Source organism: Drosophila willistoni (genome assembly GCF_018902025.1).
Source record: "Drosophila willistoni isolate 14030-0811.24 chromosome 2L unlocalized genomic scaffold, UCI_dwil_1.1 Seg168, whole genome shotgun sequence".
Lineage (NCBI taxonomy): Eukaryota > Metazoa > Arthropoda > Insecta > Diptera > Drosophilidae > Drosophila > Drosophila willistoni.
Genome location: NW_025814047.1, coordinates 1313613 through 1336313, shown reverse-complemented (window position 1 = coordinate 1336313; position 22701 = coordinate 1313613). Strand labels below are relative to the sequence as shown.

General features: G+C 36.5%; 5 protein-coding genes across 12 annotated transcripts in view; 4 read left to right on the top strand and 1 right to left on the bottom strand.

The window, feature by feature from the left end:
- The window catches only part of LOC6643357 (protein hu-li tai shao), a 36902-nt gene extending 33888 nt beyond the window's left edge, over window positions 1–3014 (top strand). For 2 of the 5 annotated variants that reach the window (XM_015178235.3, XM_002066124.4), the window contains 2 exons: window positions 2426–2493; window positions 2809–3014. In XM_015178235.3, coding sequence (XP_015033721.1) covers window positions 2426–2493; window positions 2809–2916 — 176 coding nt within the window. In that variant the 3' untranslated portion in view covers window positions 2917–3014. Of the gene's footprint in view, window positions 1–473; window positions 1866–2425; window positions 2494–2802 lie in introns of those variants that run through there. The other 3 variants (XM_015178233.3, XM_015178232.3, XM_023176352.2) reach the window with 2 other exon arrangements.
- Window positions 3015–4819: 1805 nt separating this feature from the next.
- On the top strand, window positions 4820–5391 carry LOC6643358 (protein CTLA-2-alpha). The gene is made up of 2 exons (XM_002066125.4): window positions 4820–4952; window positions 5030–5391. Exons 1-2 carry the CDS (start codon window positions 4914–4916, stop codon window positions 5231–5233), a joined length of 243 nt encoding a protein of 80 aa, XP_002066161.1. The 5' UTR covers window positions 4820–4913; the 3' UTR covers window positions 5234–5391.
- A 1247-nt stretch (window positions 5392–6638) lies between these two features.
- On the top strand, window positions 6639–11512 carry LOC6643359 (succinate dehydrogenase [ubiquinone] flavoprotein subunit, mitochondrial). The gene is made up of 5 exons (XM_015178236.3): window positions 6639–6708; window positions 6882–7000; window positions 9274–10871; window positions 10944–11094; window positions 11166–11512. Exons 2-5 carry the CDS (start codon window positions 6944–6946, stop codon window positions 11343–11345), a joined length of 1986 nt encoding a protein of 661 aa, XP_015033722.1. The 5' UTR covers window positions 6639–6708; window positions 6882–6943; the 3' UTR covers window positions 11346–11512.
- A 482-nt stretch (window positions 11513–11994) lies between these two features.
- LOC6643224 (KAT8 regulatory NSL complex subunit 3) lies at window positions 11995–16888 on the top strand. Of its 4 annotated transcripts, none has more exons than XM_023176269.2 (8): window positions 11995–12184; window positions 13149–13501; window positions 13574–14100; window positions 14168–14613; window positions 14671–14887; window positions 14991–15062; window positions 15149–15853; window positions 15918–16888. In XM_023176269.2, the coding sequence occupies exons 1-8, from the start codon at window positions 12008–12010 to the stop codon at window positions 16649–16651; spliced, it is 3231 nt and encodes a 1076-aa protein (XP_023032037.1). In that variant the 5' UTR covers window positions 11995–12007; the 3' UTR covers window positions 16652–16888. The 4 variants fall into 4 exon arrangements, with proteins under 4 accessions (XP_023032037.1, XP_023032039.1, XP_023032038.1 ...); XM_023176270.2 differs by lacking the exon at window positions 11995–12184 and adding an exon at window positions 12811–13001; XM_023176271.2 differs by lacking the exon at window positions 14991–15062 and having other exon boundaries at window positions 15275–15853.
- A 3780-nt stretch (window positions 16889–20668) lies between these two features.
- LOC124459865 (fibrinogen-like protein 1) lies at window positions 20669–22401 on the bottom strand. Its single transcript, XM_047009636.1, has 3 exons — window positions 22295–22401; window positions 21069–22231; window positions 20669–21004 (listed from the first exon to the last, which is right to left on the bottom strand). Exons 1-3 carry the CDS (start codon window positions 22391–22393, stop codon window positions 20896–20898), a joined length of 1371 nt encoding a protein of 456 aa, XP_046865592.1. The 5' UTR covers window positions 22394–22401; the 3' UTR covers window positions 20669–20895.
- Window positions 22402–22701: the final 300 nt, after the last annotated feature.

Here is a 22701-nt window from a genome sequence, read left to right as displayed (position 1 = left end):
TTCTACTTTTATATAATATCAAAGAAAATATTGAATAAATCCTAATTATTTTGGTTTTATATATTATTAATTTTGGAATTTGGTTGTGGTAAAATTTAAATTTAATTACATAGTTAAAGAAAATATTAATTTTAAGTTTTCTAATGGAAAATGTTAACTTTTGTCTTTATAATAGAAATTGAATTTAATAAGAGAAAAAATGTATAAAAAAGAGATTTTAGGAATAAGTTCCTATTCAAAAAATAATCTCCAGATAAGTTTAAAATTTTGTAATGTTTTAGAAAAAGTTTTTAATAGTTTTAATCTTTAACTAATTAAATTCAAAAGTTCCTTTTTTTTCTGGTAATATTGTGATAATAGTTTGAAAACCGATCGGTTATTGTTATGTCCTGTCTGCCGTTATGTAAGTGTCCTTGTTCAGTTGGTTTGTCAACTCTCTTACCAATCATTCTCAAGCGTACACATAATTTCAGAAATTTCTTTAAGTCTATTGGATAAATATGCCTTTCTCTATGATTCGCGAAATTATCTTAACACATGCTCAGAGGTATATCAAAACAGAGAAGAACAGATTTATGTAATATACAAGGTCGAAACGACCAGCCAACATAACTATCCTCCCATTAATGAAACGCACACGACTATGAACTACTCCTCATCCTTCGCTGCTGCTGCTCCATCCACTACCAGCACACCTACACGCCCTAACGAAGCAACATCATCGTCTCTCTCATCATCCAGTGAGATGCCTTTTCGTACTCTGTCACACTATGGTTTCAATTGTCCAAGCACAACTGAGCCAAGTATTTTGCTGCATCCAGCACAACAATCGATATGGCTAAGTGTCGCCGAGCAGCGGGAGAAGGTTGTCTCATTCATAGATCTCAATGCGATGAGCTTGGAGAAACGTAAGCTACTCGAAACGCTAAGCATAACCAAGTCAACTATAGCTGCTGAAACTCTTCCGCCATCCTCTCCGTCGTATGTATCCCAGATGCACATTGAATTGACGCCACCGACACCGAAGCATAAGCATAGAATCTATAGTAGCATTGCCAATACCAGCACCTCAAGCGGCGGTGAGGGTAGATCGAGTCTTAATGATTCCATTGATGCCTTGGCCGATATATTTGCAACGGGATTCAATTTACACACACCACAAAGAGCTGCAGAAGCAGCAGCATCTCGTAGCTTTTTGCCCGATAATCATGCCTTGCCCACTGATTCTCAGGCAAGGGAACAACCCGAGGCTGATATGATGGAGGATAGTGGCATAAATACCACCATCAATACGGCAGGCGGAGGAACACGTCGTCAGCGGCGAGTGACTAGCAGCAATGATTCATCCGTATTGAGTACCAGTTCCATTGAGCTATTGATTAACATAACGCTGCGTAATTCGGATTGTGCCCAAGCGATAGAGCAAGATTTTCGTGCTAAATTGGAAAAAGTCATTGACGAGGAGATTAATAATATAGCCCAGCAATTGGCTAACCAACAGCAGCATCGTTTCGAGTTGACACGTGAGCCACTGGGAACGCCGACACCGACATTATTTCAACGTTGCAACTCCTCGCCGGCTTTATGCCACACCTATAGCTATGTGAATCTGCCGCAGGCACCAGCTCCATCGCCAGCCGCCATAGTCCACACCGAGCTGGATGATTTGCAGCAATTCCTTAGCTCTCTGGACCAGAAACTTCAGAAGCTATTGGCTAGCATTATGGAAGCCTATGGCCTGCATCATAAGGCTATAATCGATTGTCGTAGTAGTATCTCGAAATTAGCCGATGATTTGGCAACTGGCAAATTGAGATTAGGCATTTAGTTAAACAAATCGAATAAAAAGTTATTCAATAAGAATTATTCAATAAGTTGAATTTATGTTTTTTGTTTTTCATATAATTGATTTTGTTTGAAACAATTTGATATTTTATAAAATGTTTTTGATTTACTTTCAACTTATTATTTGTTAAAAAAAGAATGTATATCTTACTTTAATTAAATTCATTTCTGTATTAAACAAAAATATTCCTTTATTATAAGTTCAAAAAAAAAAAAAAAAAAACACAAAAATCCCTCAAAATCCATCATGAAACAAAGGTAACCACAATTTTATCATTTTGCATCTTGTAAATGTTTGTATTGAGTTGCATGGTAATTAGTTTTGGCTTATAACATTATATACTAACATCATTCATTGTCTGTGTCTCACACATATTAAATCACAAAAACATATTTGTTTAGTTAGTTTATGTTTTGAGTTTGTCCAATGTGTCGCGAAGGTGAAGGATATACATATAATCAAAATAAAAACAATCATATTTTGTTGTGCCTTGTCCAACTAAGTTACATCTGTGATGTCCACTTGTATATAAGAGAAATTGTTAAAATTTTTGTAATTACTAAATTGAAATTTTTACAGGTGAGAATGTACAAAATGGCGATCATTCGGAGGCACACTTGAGCACCTTCTCACAGAGCAGTAAAGAGGTAAGTAAAAAGATAGAGAGAGAGAGACAACATTATTCATCTTCATCGACCAATAAGCCGTTCAAGGATTACGTAATTAAATTTAGATTCTGCACATGTAACGTTTTTATGTAGGATCGGACAATTTTCATTTCTGTTCACATTCACTTTAACACAAAATTACGTAAGACTATAAAGTCAGTGTAACGTTAGTAAGTTACGTTACGTTAAGCTTGAGCACTTCATATGAGGGCTCATTTAACGGTCATTTGAAATATTTTCAACTAACTTTAATGCAAACGATATTCTCACTGCAAATTTCTATTACGGTTCCAGGATGTGTCCACGGACGGTTCTCCCAAGAAAGACAAGAAGAAGAAGAAGGGTCTGCGTACGCCATCATTTTTGAAAAAGAAGAAGGAGAAGAAGAAGACCGAGGCCTAAGCAGAGCAGCTGCAGCAGCAGCGACGACAGTGAAAATAAACGATAAAGCAAACGACGAAACAGAATATGAAATAAACACAACAAAAAGGAAACAAAAAAGAAAAGGAAACCATTAATTAAATAAAATTATGAGAAGAGGCAATTCAACAAAAAAGCAAAACAAGAGCAGCTAATAATGAAAAAATAATTTAAAACGATTTCAAATTCATTTAATTTTTTAATTGCAAATGCTAAGATGAAAATGAACAATTTATAAAAAGCAAATCTTATAGTTCTATAAGCGCTTAAATCTACTACGTAAAAACATTACATAGTAAAAAACAAAAGAGAAAAACGAAAAAACCAACAACAAAACAAACCGAAAACAGCAAAAACAACAGACAAATTTTTCAAATGTGTGACAAAAAATCAAATTTCTTTTGTAATTTATGTGCTTATTTATTTTTTATACAGACAAACACACACATACGGCCATACACACACACAGACACACACACGCACATACAAAAACGTAAAACTTATTATTATATACATATAATGCAATATTTTTTTAAAAAACAACTTTTCTGATATTCTTTTGCATGTGTGTTGTGTGTGTCTCTGTGTCCATGTGGGTGTGTGTGTGTATGTAATTGTGTTTTTTTGATAAATTATAACAAAACAAAAATAAAAGCTTTGTATGTTTTATGTTCGTTTTGAGAAATTATTTTTTTTTCGACAAAAAAAAAATATAAACAATTTGCAGCCAGTTGGCACACAGCAGCTATAGCACATAAACACACACACACACATATATATATAAAAACAAAAATATGTATTAGTTTTTTTATATATAAATAATAATTATATATTTTTATGTACGTAAAACTGTTTATACATCTACATATATACATATAAACGAGAAGAAAAACAAAAAAAACCCCAATAAATTATACAAAAATAATGCATAGAAAAGCAGAAACACAACCGAAAGAATCGATGGACAAAAAAATTACACACCATTAAATACCAAAATTCAATTTCAACTTTCAGCATTTATATAGATAACATATAAATACAAACATATATCTCTCTCGATTGTAAGTAGTTGTGCTTGATTTTTTTAAATAAATGCATATACGAAATTTACTCCCCGACAAAAAAAAAGGAAACAAATTAATATTATATACATATAAAATATAATATATATTTATATTAACTGCCATAGCATGTAAAAATTACTAAGGCACAAAAGAACAACCAACAACTAATTGCATTTTTCACCTTTCTCCACCTCCGTTAATATAATAATTTTGATAATAAATGTTTCTGCTTTTCCTGAATGCATTAACAATTGCAACAAAACAAAAACAACAATCACATGCATTGCTAAGCCTTAATAATAATATATAAATATTTTGAATAAATTAATTATTTGCGCAACGATTCGAAGCTTATTTCTAGCAACTTTTTTGCACAAAATTAAAAAAAGCAAAAAAGTTTGTAAGATTTTCTTGTTCTTCACACACAAAAAAAACAAACAAAACGAAACGAAATGCAAAAACAAAACTTTTAGAAATATGTCAATATTCCAATTCACTGTGCAAATAAATAATTAAAAATAAAAACTTTTTGATTACACGAAAAAAAGAGGAATATATATTCATATATATTCATTAGCTAGCTTTTAAGTAAATGCATAAATATATATTTAAATTTCGTATTATATAAAATCAACACACACACACAAACGCCCACTCGACACAAACACACAAAAAGGAATGCAAAACAAAACACAACAAAAAAAAAAACGGAATAAATAAAAAAAACACTTGGAAATTGTACAAAATTTTAACAATTAATTTATTGCTTAGAGGTTCTACTGTAATTGCAACTGGGTGGCAACGCCCTCATTTAGTTTCTTTGTTTTGATATTTTCTGAGTCATTTTTAAGGCGTCGTAGAGCAGCAAAACATAAAAAAAGTTATCAGTAAAAATTTAATATTTCAACCATCAACATGACGCTGGTTACAGATCAGGAGTGGTCAGAATATAAGGTATTATCCTTCAGATAGCTAACAACACAATATACGATGGAGAATCCAAATGTAAACAACCCATGGCTTTCTTTTAGGTCAAATTTAACAAAAGCTATGAGACAGAGGAGGATTCGATGCGTCGCAAATTGTATGAGAAGTCCAAGGCCAAGATTGAGGAACATAACAAGAAGTTTGAAAGCGGTGAAATCACCTGGAAAATGGGAATTAATCATTTGGCCGATCTAACTGAAGATGAGTTAGCCATGAGAAGTGGCGGCAGGAAGCAGCCGCCCAAGTGAACAGTAAATGAGAGCTGCGAATCTCAATGACTTGTCATTTAATTGAAATAATCTCAATCTCTATATCTCTGTTTTTTATATGTATGTATGTTTATATATTTTTTTATAGCAATTTAAGACAAAATAAACATCAGCTGTTTGCATTTATGTATATGTAAGTGCGTTGGTGTTTGTTGGTTTTTTTTGCCATTTTTGCTATACGGTCACACTAAGGAACTTACTGGCTCATATGAAAAGTAGAATTGTAAAATTCAATATTTAAAACCAAAAACATTTATCTGATTTAGATTATTTAGTCTTTAAGTTAATGTAAAACGAAAAAAGTTAAAAAATACAGTTCTATATGGAGGAGATTGTATTGTTAATTAAAATAGTTGGCATACCAAAACAGTATATGAAACATGTATTTTAATGTCTAAATAATTTAACCCATAAAAAAATATTTCATTCTTATTTGTGAAAGATAAATAACGAATATTCATTTGAACAATTGAGTAAATGGAATAATCGGAATAATTGTGTAGCTACTATAAATAATATTTTATAACTACTAAACGAAGAAGGTAATACCCTAATTAGCAATATTATTATTTTAACATATTATATTTATTTCTTCAAGTTCATTCTCAACAGTTACCATAGCTCATTGGCTCATATAAACGGAACCGATTCATCTGTGTTTCGCATCACTGACGAATCACTAGTTCCTGGCTGGTGCCGACTACGAGCGGTAGTTTCATACACACTAGAGCTGGGAATCCATCGATGGTTGCTCCACTCGATATTTTTTCCATCGATGGAAAAAACCATCGATACTATCGATGGTACCATCGAATATTTAAACGAGTTATTCAACATATATATTTTGGTGTCGTTTTTCAATATTACACAGTTTCAAATATTCATATGTCTATAATCATCTATACGAATTATCTAGCGTATAATTTAACTATAAGTTAGCCCTTTATAAATTAATTCAACCAAAAATATATTAAAAAGACTTAAGCTTGTAATTTCTGAAATATTCTTAAATAAAAAAACAAAATGTATAGTTTCAAGATAAAAACAAAAGAGTGACGTCCTAAGTCCAAAAAACGAAAACTAAAAACTCTTTAAGCACAACAAAACAATGGGCGATTTCCAAACTTACTGCTAATAAGAGGTTCTTATTTAAAAAAAAAAAAAAAAAACCAAAAAAAACCTTACAAAAACTTGTCCATTTTACAAGAGGAACTGCCAGGGTTAAATAGGTACTTTGATAGAATTAAAGTACGTAGACCTGTATGTAAAGAAAGGCAGAAAAAACAATACATTGCAATTTACTTACACCCATGTTGGACCCAAAAAGAAATTCGATATATCGACATCGAAAAATTTCCATCGATTTATCGCACTCCATCGGTTCCATCGATAATATCGATGGTGCCATCGATGGTTTTCCCAGCTCTAATACACACACAACAACTTTTTCAAAAGTTTGTAAACTTTTTGTTTCCCTTTTTTTCGATCGCACAAACACGTACTTAATTGTTGTATTTATATTAACTAACCACTAGAATCCGCAGGCAATCGCGCGGTCATTTAATTATTAACCAAAAGCGGTCTCTCAGCCAACTAAAACTCACAAACATTTGCCTTGTTGTTGCAGAGGTCCCCAGTCAACGACAACGCGGAGCAAGCCAAAAGCAGAAAAGAAAAAACGAGCCAATCATGTCCGGAATAATGCGTGTGCCATCGATTTTGGCCAAAAATGCAGTTGCCTCTATGGTGGGTATTGACTAACTGGGTGCAGTGCATCATAATTGTGATTATTTGCGATATATTTCTGCCATTGAATACTATAAAATGTTTACTAAACTGGCCGTGCTCTCGTGACTTAAAAAGCAAAGTTAAGAAATTTATCAACGAAATGATTGTTATGTAATTTTTTTTTTGGATTTCCTTTCAATTCAGGTGGCAATTGTTGCTCATGGTCAGGTGAAGAAAAATGTAGATATAAATTCATTGAATTAATTAGTTTAAATTTTTCGGGTTGATTTTTCTACAGTTTTGTGGAAAATTTTTGCAGTGCCTTTGAATGTGTGTGTGTGCCATGCAGAGGTTATGTGACGCACCCCCACCCCCTACGGTGTTTAGAATTTGCGTGCAACAACAATAATAATAACAACAACAACAACAGCATGCATTTGTTGCAATTTGTCAATTATTTGACGGCGGCATCTTTAATAACATTTAATTATTTAATAGTTTGATAGCAAGCGAACAAGTGTGTGTGTGAAAGAGCGAGTGAGCGCAAAAGAAGGAGAAGGAGGCACGTCCGCAACAGCTGATTATACAATTCCCCCGTTAGATGTCATACCGTGCCCCGCCTCTTTGAATTCGTTATCACCCCCTCCCTTTACATAAGTCGAATCTTTTTATTTAAAGTCTAGCTCAAATTTTGAACTATCAAAATCTTGAGCATGGTCATGGGAATATTCCTTCATTGTGGGCGTCGGCATCGTCGGCGTCGTCGTCGTCGGCGTCGTCGTCGTCGGCGTGTGCGCCTCTCCATGTGTCTTGCTTATCTCTCTTTTTGCGTCAAGTTGTCGCTAATTTAAATCGTTTCGACCAAACAAAAAATAAGTAACTAATACACTGGCTTATCACTTACCAAACGATCGATGCTAAGTCACTATTTTTTTATATACCCCAATTAAGAACGGGTGCTTTAACTGCAGCACTAAGAGTTACTAATGCAGTAAATTTCCCTAATTTCCTTCTCTGAGAATCCAACTTTGTTCCTTTAAAAAGTCTTATTTAGTGGGTTATATCATTTCAAAACTATATTAGAGTCTAGTCTATTCATTTACTTAACCTTTGCTTAACTGGTGCAAAATTGTACTAAAAACACAAATTTTCAAATAGGATTCAAATAGTTCGATTAGTTGAACTACATTAGTTCTTTAGTTATTTTCATCTATTCTCAATTTTTAAGATATTTTCAAAGTCATACATTTTATCTTAAAAGTCAATAATCTGATAACTTACCTTTGAGTTACATATAATTAAAAAAAAATACAAATTTTTTAAAATTATGCAATAAAAACTTACTGTCGAATAGTGAGCGAAAATGGGTTAAAGGTCATGAAAATTATCATTTAAATTTAAAGAAAGAACTATAACAGGTCAATAAAAAACTATATTGTATAGATTTGGAAGTTGTAGATTAGATCAGATTCATTATTTGAAAGGGTTCTTGAAAAACTTAGCTTGGATTTTGGAAAGTGACTTAAATGTTTTTTACTTTAAATTTTAATATACATTTATTATGGGTAGACCTGAAAGTTATTAGTTTAGCGATTTGTAGAAATAAATACAGATAGTATTTTAACAATTTTAGTCCCGTTGCGAAAAACTATCTTAGGTAATTATTAGATATTCCTTTGGAAAAATTACCTCAATGTTGCTTATTCTATTAACCAATTTAAATAACTAAAAAACGAATTTTGTATACCCAATTCATATAATTCCATTCCATAATGATTAAAAAAGATACCTTTAAGGTTCAATAAAAGTATTTATTAGGGTATTGAGACGTCGACTCGACATGAACTAAGCCTATGAGCCTGCGTATGTACATTGTACAATATTTATTTCGCATTTTTCCGAAAGACTTATGAGGTATTTGTTGCATCCGATTTGATAAGACATGGAACATTGCATTCATTATTATTCTGGCCAACTAACAAAAAGAACTCGAAAGCATAATATATGCAAAGGTTAATATTAAATATCTTATCTAAGCTAGTTTAAATATTATATATGTACATATACATACCTACTTTTATGTATATATGTACATATGTATAGTATATTGTTTGCGTAACCGCGAATTCACAATTTGTTTTCAATTTGTGATTAATTAGCAACTAAAATGTTGATGTCTTTATGACAAATAAAGTCACTTGGATTATTAATAGCTCATATTACTCTTTTTTAAGTGCTTCAATTGTATAGTTAACTGATCATGATTTGATTTTTTTCCCTCTCCATGACAGCACCGAGTCGCTGCTGTGGCCAGCCAACGAAGCTATCACATAACACATGGTCGTCATCAGGCAACGGCTGCTAATCCGGACAAAATCTCCAAGCAATATCCCATTGTCGATCATAGTTTCGATGCGATTGTTGTTGGTGCTGGTGGAGCTGGTCTGCGGGCTGCCTTCGGTCTGGTTGCCGAAGGATTCAAGACAGCTGTCATTACCAAATTGTTTCCAACACGTTCACACACCATTGCGGCGCAGGGTGGCATCAATGCTGCCTTGGGTAACATGGAGGAGGATGATTGGAAGTGGCATATGTATGATACGGTCAAGGGTTCCGATTGGCTGGGCGATCAGGATGCCATTCATTATATGACACGCGAGGCACCCAAGGCGGTAATTGAGTTGGAGAACTATGGCATGCCCTTTTCCCGCACCCAGGATGGCAAGATCTATCAGCGTGCCTTCGGTGGTCAGAGTCTGAAGTTCGGCAAGGGCGGACAGGCGCATCGTTGTTGTGCTGTGGCCGATCGTACAGGTCACTCCCTGCTGCACACTCTGTATGGTCAATCGCTGAGCTATGACTGCAATTACTTTGTGGAATACTTTGCCCTTGACCTGATCTTTGAGGATGGCGAATGCCGTGGTGTGTTGGCTTTGAACTTGGAGGATGGCACACTGCATCGTTTCCGGGCACAGAACACTGTGATGGCCACTGGTGGCTATGGACGTGCCTTTTTCTCGTGTACCTCGGCTCATACCTGCACTGGTGACGGCACTGCTATGGTGGCTCGTCAGGGTCTCCCATCACAGGATTTGGAATTCGTGCAGTTCCATCCCACTGGCATCTATGGTGCTGGCTGCCTCATCACTGAGGGATGCCGCGGAGAGGGTGGCTACCTCATCAATTCGAAGGGTGAACGTTTCATGGAACGTTATGCTCCAGTCGCCAAGGATCTGGCCTCCCGCGACGTTGTCTCACGCTCAATGACCATCGAAATTATGGAGGGTCGCGGTGTGGGTCCCGAGAAGGATCATGTGTACCTGCAATTGCATCACTTGCCACCCAAACAATTGGCCGAACGTCTGCCTGGTATCTCGGAGACGGCAATGATCTTTGCCGGCGTCGACGTGACACGTGAACCCATCCCCGTTCTGCCCACGGTCCATTACAATATGGGTGGAATACCCACTAACTACCGTGGCCAGGTCATTACCATAGACAAGGATGGCAAGGATGTGATTGTTCCCGGACTGTATGCTGCCGGTGAGGCAGCCTCCAGCTCAGTGCATGGTGCTAATCGTTTGGGAGCTAATTCCTTGCTCGATCTGGTTGTCTTTGGGCGTGCTTGTGCCAAGACCATTGCTGAGGAAAACAAACCCGGTGCTCCCGCTCCCAAGCTTAAGGATAATGCTGGTGAGGCTTCTGTGGCCAACTTGGATAAGCTGCGTCACGCCAACGGTCAAATTACCACCGCCGATCTGCGCCTGAAGATGCAAAAGACCATGCAGGGTCATGCTGCTGTCTTCCGTGATGGCCCAATTCTGCAGAAGGGCGTGGCCAAGATGCAAGAGGTTTACAAGGAGTTCAAGGATGTCAAAGTGGTCGACAAGTGAGTTACAATTCTTGAACGGGGAAACTAAAACACATTTAAAAACAAAAAAAAAAACATTTCCTCTTTTAGATCTCTTATCTGGAATTCGGATTTGGTGGAGACGCTGGAACTGCAAAATCTGCTTGCCAATGCCCAGATGACCATTGTGGGAGCCGAAGCACGCAAAGAGTCACGTGGTGCTCATGCTCGTGAAGATTTTAAGACCCGTATCGATGAATATGTAAGAGAATCGTGAAATTCCAATTGTTTGGACAATTGAGTTACCTGAATATTTCGTTTCTTATTCTTTAGGATTACAGCAAACCTCTTGAGGGTCAGGAGAAAGTGCCAGTTGAGAAGCATTGGCGCAAGCACACACTTTCCTGGGTCTGCAATGACAATGGCGATGTTCAGTTGGACTACAGAAATGTGATTGATACCACACTGGATAACGAAGTGTCGACTGTGCCGCCAGCAATTCGCTCCTACTAAATGGGAGGGCTAAGAATCATAAAACCCCAACGCATCCAAACCACTCACAAAAAACAATGCCAGTCTACTTAAAGGAGGTTTTGGAGTTAACGGAGTTATCTTAAAGCTTAAACCTTCTTCTTCACATATATATCCTCTATATATATATACATATATATTATTTGAAATCAGGAGTTTCATTTTTTTTTACCCTGCTGCCCTCCCATACACTTAACTCTTTGGTTGTTTCTACAATTTCCAATTGTTTTGATTTACATCTATCATTAAAACCCAGTGAAGGTCTCCTCCTCCAAGTGACGAAGACAATGCCGACGATGTCAGAGTGAAAATTAATAATTTTCTAGTATTTGTTAAACTTATTAAATTATTGAAACGAAAAACTGTGTAAAAACAAATAAAAACAAAAAACATTTGCTAAGATATTTAAATATGCATCAATATGAAAGTGTGGAAATTGAAAATTAGCGCCCAATTGCGTGGTGTGTTTGAAACATCGTGGGTGAGTTATTTAAAACAGCTGTTATGCCAGGGCGGACTATCATAGTTGGCGTTGAGTGGCAACCTCTTGTCAAATAATTCGACGCTCTCTATTTGTATTTTGCGTATTTGTTATTAAAAAAAATAATTCAATCTAGTGGAGACTAAAACTAAATATTAGAAAAATGTCTTCGTTTTTCGAGTGTTTTAATAATTTTGTACAAAGTGGCGGTAATGTGGAGCAGAATGTATCTCAAGATCAAGAACAACAACAGCAGCAACAGCAACAAATGCAAATTATTGTTGGAGCTGAAACTGCAGTTGAAATGCGTCGAACTACAACGCCCACACCCAGTGAGAGTGTAAGTTATTAATAAAATTTACAACACATTATTTGGCTAAATACTATAGCAAATTTGGCCAAGTTTTTGGTGGGAAATTATTTTGTGCAGAGGGGTGAGAGCCTGCATTTTTAATGGTGTTGCCATATCTGATGCCACAGCAACTTGGTGGCAACTCTTCACACAGGGCACGCCATATTTTGTACAAGAGTTTTTTTTTGGCAAAAACAGTGGTTAATTAAAATAAGAAAGAAATACGCAAATCAAGCAGATAAAAAAAATTGGGAAAAAATAAGAAATATTAAATATACAACAAGCGCCTAGCGTAGAGTAAATTATTAAGAATTATTTGCAGCCTCTTCGTTAAAAACGAACGGAAGAAGACGAAACAAAGAAGAAGAAGACGCAATATAGAGTAAAAAAAAGAAATAATAAAATGATGAAACAAACAATGAATAGCAACAACACTAGTAAATCTGCTGCAAATAGCGGCAGCAAATCGCGAATTACTACGCCATCTATTATCACATATAGTCCCAGCAAATTTTTAGCCCGCGTTGGCTCCACCACCGACCAAATAACAACAACAACAAAACACTTGACAACACAAACACACAAACAGCAGCAGCAGCAACAACAACAAAAACAACAACAAAAATACACAACAACAACAACAACTATGGGCAAAAAAACCGCTACTTCACCCGCTCCATCCACTTCGTCTTCGTATTATGTGGTCAAAGCGGGTTGCATGGGCAGCGCTGCCTCCATGGGAGGAACCCTCAAAATAAATAGAACACCACCAAAGACGCCCGTCACGCCCACACCAACAGAGAGTGTAATGCGAATAGTCTTTAAACATTTATCCAGCACCATTCCGAGCATGATTTAATAACCATCCATCCACCATCCACACTTCGCACTAACTAAATTGATGTCATTATGTTTAGCCCGATTCTAATCTATGCTTTTTCTCCCTCCCCAGTCTAGCACTATATCGGCGCATAGTGAAACGTCATTGGTTGATAAAATGGAGCACAGTTATATGCGCGATCCGCCGGCACGCAGCACCACCAGCAATAGCATCACGGAGACAAGTGCCAGCAGTGGTTTATCTTTAGCCCGTACCATATTGGTACACCATCCCCCACAGTGTCCATCGTGTCACACTTATCCATCGCATCAGGATCAGGATTTAATGGGTGAACAGCAGCAGGCTCATGTGCCTCCATATGATGAAATAGCCGCCAAAGAGGCCATGAACGAATGCACACGCATAGCCAAATATGTAAAGAACAATAATCCCGATGAGCAGGATTGGCAGGAGAGGATCAATCAGTGAGTAGACAAAAGAAACTGCCTTGGAAACTAAATAGTTTAATAAATATTAAAATTGATTTTCATTTTCAGAATTGGTTGGACTCCCGCGCAGACTAAATTGTTTCAACAGGTGGCGAATATATTGGATCAGGATCAATTGGCACGTCTGGCCAACGATAAGCGCCAACATGAGCCCGTCTATCGACGCATTACAGTTGACAAATCCTCGTCTCGGATGCGTCGTGTATTGGCTGGAGTTTTCTGGGAATCGCGCATCATTCAATGGTTGCATGCCCTGCTCATGGATCACCTGTCACCCTCGTATATGGCTTCATATTTGGATATTTTGCAAACATTGAAAACCAAATTGCCCACATTGATGGATAAGATGCTATTCGGTCGTCCGTTAAGCAACTGCCAGGAACTGCTGGCTCCGGTGATGAAGAAACGCTGGGAGCCGCATGTATTGCCCAAATCTCGGCAAATCTATCATAATGCCATTATGGTGGTAATACCAACAATGCCAACAAATGGCACAGTTCCCGAGAGGATGCAGAAATGGTATCAATCTTTGGCCACCATTACACAGATTAGCACCATCAATTTACCCAACACAAGTAAGATGAAGCTTCAAATTTGTATACATGACATGTTAAACGATAATAATCCTCAATCCTTTGCCAGACAATCGCATGGCCAATCAGAATCTGGATCAAGTGGCGGAAACAATAGTCTCTTTGACCAGAGTGCGCATTCATGAGCTACGCTCAGAGAATCCCAGTCGTGGTATTATCCTCATTGGCTTCAATGCCGGGGCAGCTCTGGCTCTACAGGTGGCATTGTCGGAGAGTGTGGCCTGCGTCATCTGCATGGGTTTTGCCTACAACACGTTGCGGGGCCCTCGAGGAGCACCCGATGACAGGATGCTGGATATTAAGGCTCCCATATTGTTTGTCATTGGGCAGAATTCCGCACGCACCAGTCAAGAAGAAATGGAGGGTTTACGGGAACGTATGCAATCTGAATCGTCTTTAGTTGTGGTGGGCAGTGCAGATGATTCCTTAAAGGTTCCAAAAAGCAAGCGGAGAATCGAGGGTGTCACCCAGTCAATGGTAGACTCTATGGTAGTGGTGAGTCTTCCTATATCCTTGTCCAAAGTGAATGTATTTCTAACTGTTTGTTTCCAGGATGAGATCTATGAATTTGTCAATAGGACGCTTAGCAATCCTCCAGGTCCTAGAATGCCTAGCTCTTTGCTACCCTATCAGCAGCGTCAACCCAAGCAGGCGCAGGGCCATCTAATGGTGGATAAGACAATCTCCAATCAAGTGGGACGCAAACGTAAAGGAGAAGTGGGACAGGATGACTCTAGACCTATGATCAAGACCAGAATAGTTCAAGCGAGTGAGTTACGAACTGGAAGCTTCTCTTACTTATCCAGCATCCATCATAATCCTCTACTAATTAACCAAATCCTAACCTCATATTCATAAATCCTATTCTGCAGAACCCCGTATACCCCGAGCATCAAAACCCAAGCCCCCACGTCTCATAGATCCATTTGCAGCTAAGCGAAAGGGTATCCAACTAAATCATACATAATACTATAATTTCTGATCCCATACTAACCCAAATAACCCACCTACTATTCCATCGCATGCTTAGTTGGAAGACCACGCACCCGTCCATTGCCCCAAGCCATGAATAATCAAGAAGCTCCCAAGCCACCACATTCACCTGCACCCCTGTTAACTAATGATGAACTTAATCAATCCATTGAATCTATATTAGATGAGACACTGGATTACGATGACCCACAGCCCACAACAATGTCATCGGCCAGTCAACAAATAGTGACCAAAGTGGTAACACCAACCGGACCTAAACCCTTGGGACCACAGCCAGTGAATCTGGCAGCTGGCACCAAAATCAAGATGATACCCTCAAATCAGTTTGTTCATCTGAAGATGCCTGGATCACAGGGTAAACTTATCAATTACACCATTAATAAATCGGGAACAGCTGTGCCCACTATAGGAAGTGTGGTTAAGACCAGCAGTCCCAGTGCCGGAGGAGCAGCTGGAGGATCACAACAGTTTATCACATTAAAGGCGCCACTAAATCAATCTCCAGGAGCAGGCGGAGGAGGACAAATTGTCTCGGGCTCACAAAAATATACAGTATACAAAAATCTCAATGGCATGACCATGTTGCAGGTGGCCAAGTCACCAGCCCCAACAGTTGCTTCACCAGACGCAGCTCAACAGGGCGGCTCTAGGCAAATGGATTTATCAAATATCATTGATATGCCCATTGTCTTTGCGGATAACGAGGGGAATATAGCTGATCAGGCAGAAAAGCAACAGACAAGTAAGAATTAAAACTCAGTATATCGTTTAGTTGGAAACTCACTAATAATAATGTTAATTTTCAGCTCGTCCTGCTCCTAGTAAGGGAAGTCCATTGATTATAAGCCAAAAGATAATTAAAGAGGGCACACATCCACCGCCAGGCAAAAGTCCTTTACTGATTAACAAAGGAGGCTTACAGCAGTTGTTCACCACAACGACGAGTTCTCCAGGTGGTGTAGCAACTGGCTCCTCTACATCTTCACCAGCCACCGCCACTTCAAAAGTTGTGTACCTCAATCGGAGCACCATTAAGCCCATGGGCAATGCGGGCGCCCGTTTGCCCATACGCATAGTAAGCAGTGCTACTGGCAGCCCCAAGACCACAGTCACCAGTGCCGCTGCGACAAGTAGTACGACTCCTTTGATCCTAGACGGCAAGACAGTGAACCTGCAGACCATTACAAAGAATGCTGGCGGCACATTGCGACAGTCATTGCCAATTATTATAGGCAATAAATCGTATCCCCAAGTGCAAGTGATTAATCCAGCAGGCTCGGCGAGTGTCACCTCAACGCCAACTGGCAAGCATGTATATCTAAAATCGGCCACAGGACTAAAACAGGTCCCCGTACAGATGTTAAGCAATCGTGTCACAACGTCTGGCGGAGTCAACATGATACCCTCATCCACACCAGGCGGTGCTGCAGTGCGTCGTGTGGTCAATATTAGCGCTTTACCCAAGGATGGCAAGGTCATCAAATTGCTGACAACTGCCACGAAACCGGGATCTATGACACCAGATCCCCATAAAGGATAGTTTTAAGACAACTTCATGAGACCTTTTGATCAAATAATGTTGTAAAGAATTACGTTTAATGTTTATTTACCAAATATGTTGATATTGAATTAAATTTAAACGACATTCGAATTGCTTCCAGCCATAAAAAGAAACGAAATATGGAGAAACTATTTTCGAAATGGGTGAACAACAAAAACTAAATAAAAAGCAGCTAATTCATATGCAATATTCGATTAGCCTAAATCGCTAAAACTAGCAGAGTCAATTTGTCGTTATATATAAGAATCTGAAGTATGAAATTCAAGTTAATTTTATGAGTTGTAGTTGTTTTGGTGTTTCAAAATGTTTAAAGATTTTACTTTTGACAAAGCCATTCGCTATGAGGCATCAAGTAAAATGCCTGACATTTAAGTAGCGTATAAATGAGTTTAAATTCATTTAATTCATATAGGAAAAATTGTTATATCCGTCCTAATCTACAATCTAACTTTTGGTGGTCCCCAAATGTAAATTAATAATTAGCTTAAACCAACGATAAAAAAACAAAAAAAAACGAGACAAATCGGGTATCATGGACTATCAGTTTCGAAACTGAAATTTCAAAGTAAAATAAAATTAGATACAAGTTTTAAGGCTAATAGAACTGTGGCTTAAACACAACTTGAATACAATTATATGTATGTACATATACTCTAGGTTTGTGTCTTAATATGATTCTTCTTGTTTTCTGTTCTTTTTCAATTGCAATCAATTTCAATCTACAGACATACGCCTAAGATTATGCTAAGCATTGTTGTTTTCATAAAGTTAACAGAACATGATTTCGATTTTGTGTTTTTGAAAGTCTACGAGGATCACATAATAAATAAGAAAGATTTTATTTCAAAATTAAAGTTGCAGATAGCGCCAAAAACATAAATAGTCACAGAAAGTTTCTATATAAGACTTAGCAGGTAAACCAAGTTAGCTCCAACATTATTGTAATACCAACATACTTTAAAATAAACAAAAGACTTACTGCAGGGGTAAAATGTTTAATATTCTAATTACAGATATCTGAATTAAGAGTTGTTTTATTGCTTTAACCATACATTGAAGAGACTATGCCGGGGTTACACTGGCCTCGTTTTGGATTCATTAAGAAATAAAATATTTTAGAGCAAACGTTTGCAAATTCCAAATGAAGCTCCATTTCCATTTCGGTTATTTAAGCTGCAAGAGAGAGACAGAGAGAACAGGAAGAAACGCCCGACGTGGGAAAAACTATATACAGCAAATATACGAAATTCCAGGAAAGTTGACAACTTTTTAATGCAAGCCTAATAAGCAAGAGATAAGAAATGCAAATTCATACATATATGGTTATATAAAGAAAACATATACATATGTATCTATATACATATATCTGGAACAACTTCTTACGTAAGCAAAGTTCACACGCTGCCATGAAGTTCAGGCAACAGTGCATGTCAAACTGGCTTTAAGCTTAAAACTGTTTCTGGCATAGCAGGGAGATGCATATAAAATCTTGTTTTGGATTTTTAGATGTTATTTTTAACCTTTAAGAATTTAAATAGAGCATAAACCATAAGCAATTTCTTTCTAGTAAAAATTTATACACCTTTCTCTCACTCTAATCGGCAAACACGATAACTCAAAGAGGTTATTATTCGATCTTTCGAAAATTATGCAAATTGCTCCTTTATGATATTACTTAGTATATGAACTGATATAGTTTCAACTTTCTTAGACAGAGTTTTCTTTAGAAGCTAACAACAATTGCACCAAAGTTTTAATTATACCATACACCCATAGGGTGAAATGGTATATTAAAGTCGCCAAAATGTATGTAACAGGCAGAAGGAAGCATCTCCGACAAAGTATATATATTCTTGATCAGGATCAACAACCGAGTCGATCTAGCCATGTCCGTCTGTCCGTCCGTATGAACAAAATTTTGTATGCAGTCTCGTGTAGTATGTAAACTTATCGAGTTTGTTTCAAATTTTTGCCACGCCCGCTTCCGCCCCCGGAATTTACAAAAAACTGATTTTCTTAAAAACTATGTAAGCTACCGACATTAAATTTCGTATGTAAGCTAGCTTAATAGACGCGCAGATATTGACTATTTAAAAACTATGCCACGCCCATTTCCGCCCCCGAAAATTAAACAAAACTATGCGCGCAGAGCACATATATTTTAATATGTTGCCACGCCCACTTCCGCCTCCATAAATTAGAAAAAACCGATTGCCACTTGCAATTTTTTGACCATCGCGATCAAATTTGTCAGACTAATAAATCTTATCTATTTCTATCAAACTACCAAATCGGACTAGAAACATACAAAATATACGTATGAACGTATTTTGCTACGCAATCCATAAGGGCAGAATTGGCCGTTGGCTAGTGGCGGCGCTAGAGTGCTCGTGTGTTTGTAGATTGCATATGGTATGGCATACATTTGGTTTTCGAAATTTTAAATATTTGTTTCACCTGGTGTATGGTATACTCAAGTCGGCGAGACGACTTACTTACTTCATTTTTATCTGAAAGCATTGTCTCTTCCAAAGGAAAATGTTTTTCGAAATTTTCTTTTTAGGTTTATATAATAATTGCGATATGCTATATGATAAAGTCTTCCGATCTTCATAACATTTGTCACAGTCATAAACAGATATACATATGATGAGAGAAATCCACCAATACCAGCTCAATGAGCTCAGCTTGATTCATCATCGACTTTGACAATTGTTAATTCTTGTATAGTTAAATTGGTTACTTACATCCGACTACAACTATCTTGGTGCCACCAGGCACCATAATGTTTGCCTCAATTACCATATTTCCATTGATCATTATCTTAATCAAAAGTGGAAAATGATTGATTAAAATCGTCGTTCATAACATCCCCAGTTGTTGTCTAAACTCTCCCAACGACTCCAACTAATATTTCGATCTTTCGTTGCCAAATCTAGAATTACCATAACTAGCAAATAGGAGAGTTCAAGGAAATAGGTGAGTTGTATTGTGATATCGCAAAAAATAAATTCACCTTGTCTTGCTATTTCTTTTTTCTTTCAAGTTTTGCCCATTTGCCACGGGATCTCAGAATATAGAAACTTGAAAGGGTATACAAACTTCCGCATGATCGAATAATCGTAAGTCAGGTTCTCTGCAGCGATGCCAAGTCAAAATTTGAGAAATACGTAGCCAGGCTCCAAAATCTACGTTTTTTACGTAGCACAATTTTGCTGAAATACGTAGATCTACGTACTTTTTTTTAAAGCTTAAAAACAATAAAAAAATTAATAAACCAATAAATTTTTAAATTAACTGTATTGTACTTCGTTGTTATTAATTTCATTTGTCGTTTTAGAAAGCAAAATACATTGTTTAAATTATACATATTAATTTATATACATGTTTTACAAAAATTTATACATGTTTTGATTAAAATATTTTAGGGGTTTGTCAGAAGGCTCTAAGTTTTCCTTTAATCCACTTTTGGTGAGAAGCAATCCTTTTAAAGTCTCCGTGTCTAATTTGTTCCTGTTATTTGTCTTAATTAAATTAATTTCTGAAAATAAACGCTCAACATTACCACTGCTATGTGGCAAAACAATTTTGGGTTAACTCCGTCAAGATGGGAAACATGTGGGTTGAAATTCCGTTTTTTCGAAACGGAAACGGAATTTAGTGCTGCTTACCCAATTTAAATCATATCATCTTTTTTATTTAATTCATAATATATTGATATTACCCAAAAATATTGGGTGTTAAAATTTTTTTTCAATATTTTTTAAAAGTACGTAGTTTTAGTCTCTTTGTACGTAGATACGTAGATCTCCTTCGAAATACGTAGATCTACGTACAAATACATACGTAGACTTGGCATCGCGGGTTCTCTGGTTCACTCCTTAGTAAGAACATTTTTGTTTACTGTAAGAGAAATTGAATAAAACGCATTTTATATTATCTAGATAAGAAAAATATGGCTCAATTTTTTTTTATTTATATATCATTATTGCAGAAAATTAGATTATGATTACATTTGAAATTCCATAAACATTCTTTTAAAAAGACAGCGAATGTCATCTAACAATGAGTCAAAGCAGAAAACGGAAATTGTCGACTCAAGATTGGGTCCGTCCAGAAGTTATGTTTGAAAATTATTTGTTTTGTTGCTGAAATATCAATTTTTTTTTTTTTGATTGCATAGTTTTCCCAGATTTTCCTTGATTTTGAGGTGACGTCCAACTTTATTTTTGTCGGATAAGCATCTGGACAGATTTGAGAGAAATACTCCACGACCAGCTCATACTTGAAACATCATCGACTTCTCTATTTAAATATTTTCCGTTGAGAGCGCTAATTAAGATAAACAAATTATTTGACAATTGTTCATTCTTGTATAATTAAATTGGTTACTTACGCATTGGTGCAAGATTTACCATGCCACCAGGCTCCACGGATTTCAGCACAATTAAGAAACCATTGATCATTATCTTGATCAAAACTGGAAAATGCTTTATATAAATTGTCTTCCATAGAATTAACAGCTGTTCCTTTAAACTCTCCCAACGACTTCAACTTATATTTCGTATTTTCGTTGCCAATTTTAAAATTATCATAACTAGCAAATTGGAAAGTTTCATTGTGATATTCCAATTGGACATAAAGTTCATAGGTTTGGGAATTGGTAATACGATGCAAATCCTCAAGACCAATAAAAAATTCTCCCTCCTTATCTCCAAACCCATTACGATACTCGGTCCAAGTTCTATGAAAGTCTACGCTGCCATCAAATCGTTTATGAATAACTATCCACCCACCACCTTCTATATCTCCTTCGCAGAGAGCAGAAATTGGATCAAGTCCGGGAGTTTCAACTTTATGAATTCCCGAAGAGAGGCCTTTGCAACTGGGTTTTGGTAGTTTTTCCCGACACTCGATTAGGTTTTGTGCAGTTTGGTTTAGTTGTCTTTCAAGTAAATGATTCGAATCAGTCAACTGAGTTTCAGATTCTTCTAACGATTTCTTTAAGGATGAAATTTTAGAATTTAATTCCCCAATTTTGTTGCTAGAAATATTTTCCTTAGTCTGATATTCTTCAAATTCCTTGTTTTTCGCCTCGAGGTCTTTAATTGCTTTATCTAAATCTGATTTTTGTTTAGCTAATTTATCTTTTAGATTCTCTATTTCTCTATTTCTATTTCTTTGTTCAGCTGAGCTTTCTTCCTTATCTTTTGCTGCTTGACGTTGAACATTTTCTAAATTCTCTATCAATTGTTCAACTTGTCTTTTAAAATTGTCTATCTCAGTTTGAGTTTTGGCTTTCTCTTCCACCTCTTTCTGCCTGTTAACTGAGTTTATGATAAAATCGTTAATATTAGCTATCTGCATATTCTGTTGATCAATTTTACTTTGCAAATTCTTAACTGCTTTGTTCAGCTGACTAATTTCACTCTCTGAATGATTCTCTTCGAGTATTTTGATTGTTTCTTTCAACTCAATAATGTAAGCTAGACCGAGTTTCATAGACCTATAGCAATATAAGGCACACGAATCTTTCTCGTCACTGGAGAATCCACATTCCTAAGTAAACAGATTTATCAATTAGATTGAACTTCACATTGTACTATTGACTTGGTCACTTACCCCTTGATCGTCCTTTGGGAGAGGAGATTCTGAGATTACATGCTGGAAACCAAGAACAAGGATGAGGCCAACAAGTGGGAGGACACTTTTCCTTCTCATTTTGGAAAGTAGTCCAGAATATATGAAAATGATGAATTTGTTAGTGTTTAATTTACTTTGCACTTGCGACTGAGATAATGCCTCTGAGAGCAATGATTTAATTTTGGAATATTCATTGAATTATATATTTTTCGGATTGTATTGTCGTTTGTCGCGATAAGAATTTATTCTTTTCTTAGTGCAAAATCTATTTCAATTCTATTATGTGTTTGCACTTTGACATTGACCAAAACGATAAGGTTGTGTACGAAAATATTAAAACAATATTTTCTTATCTCTTATTTATATATATATATATATATATATAT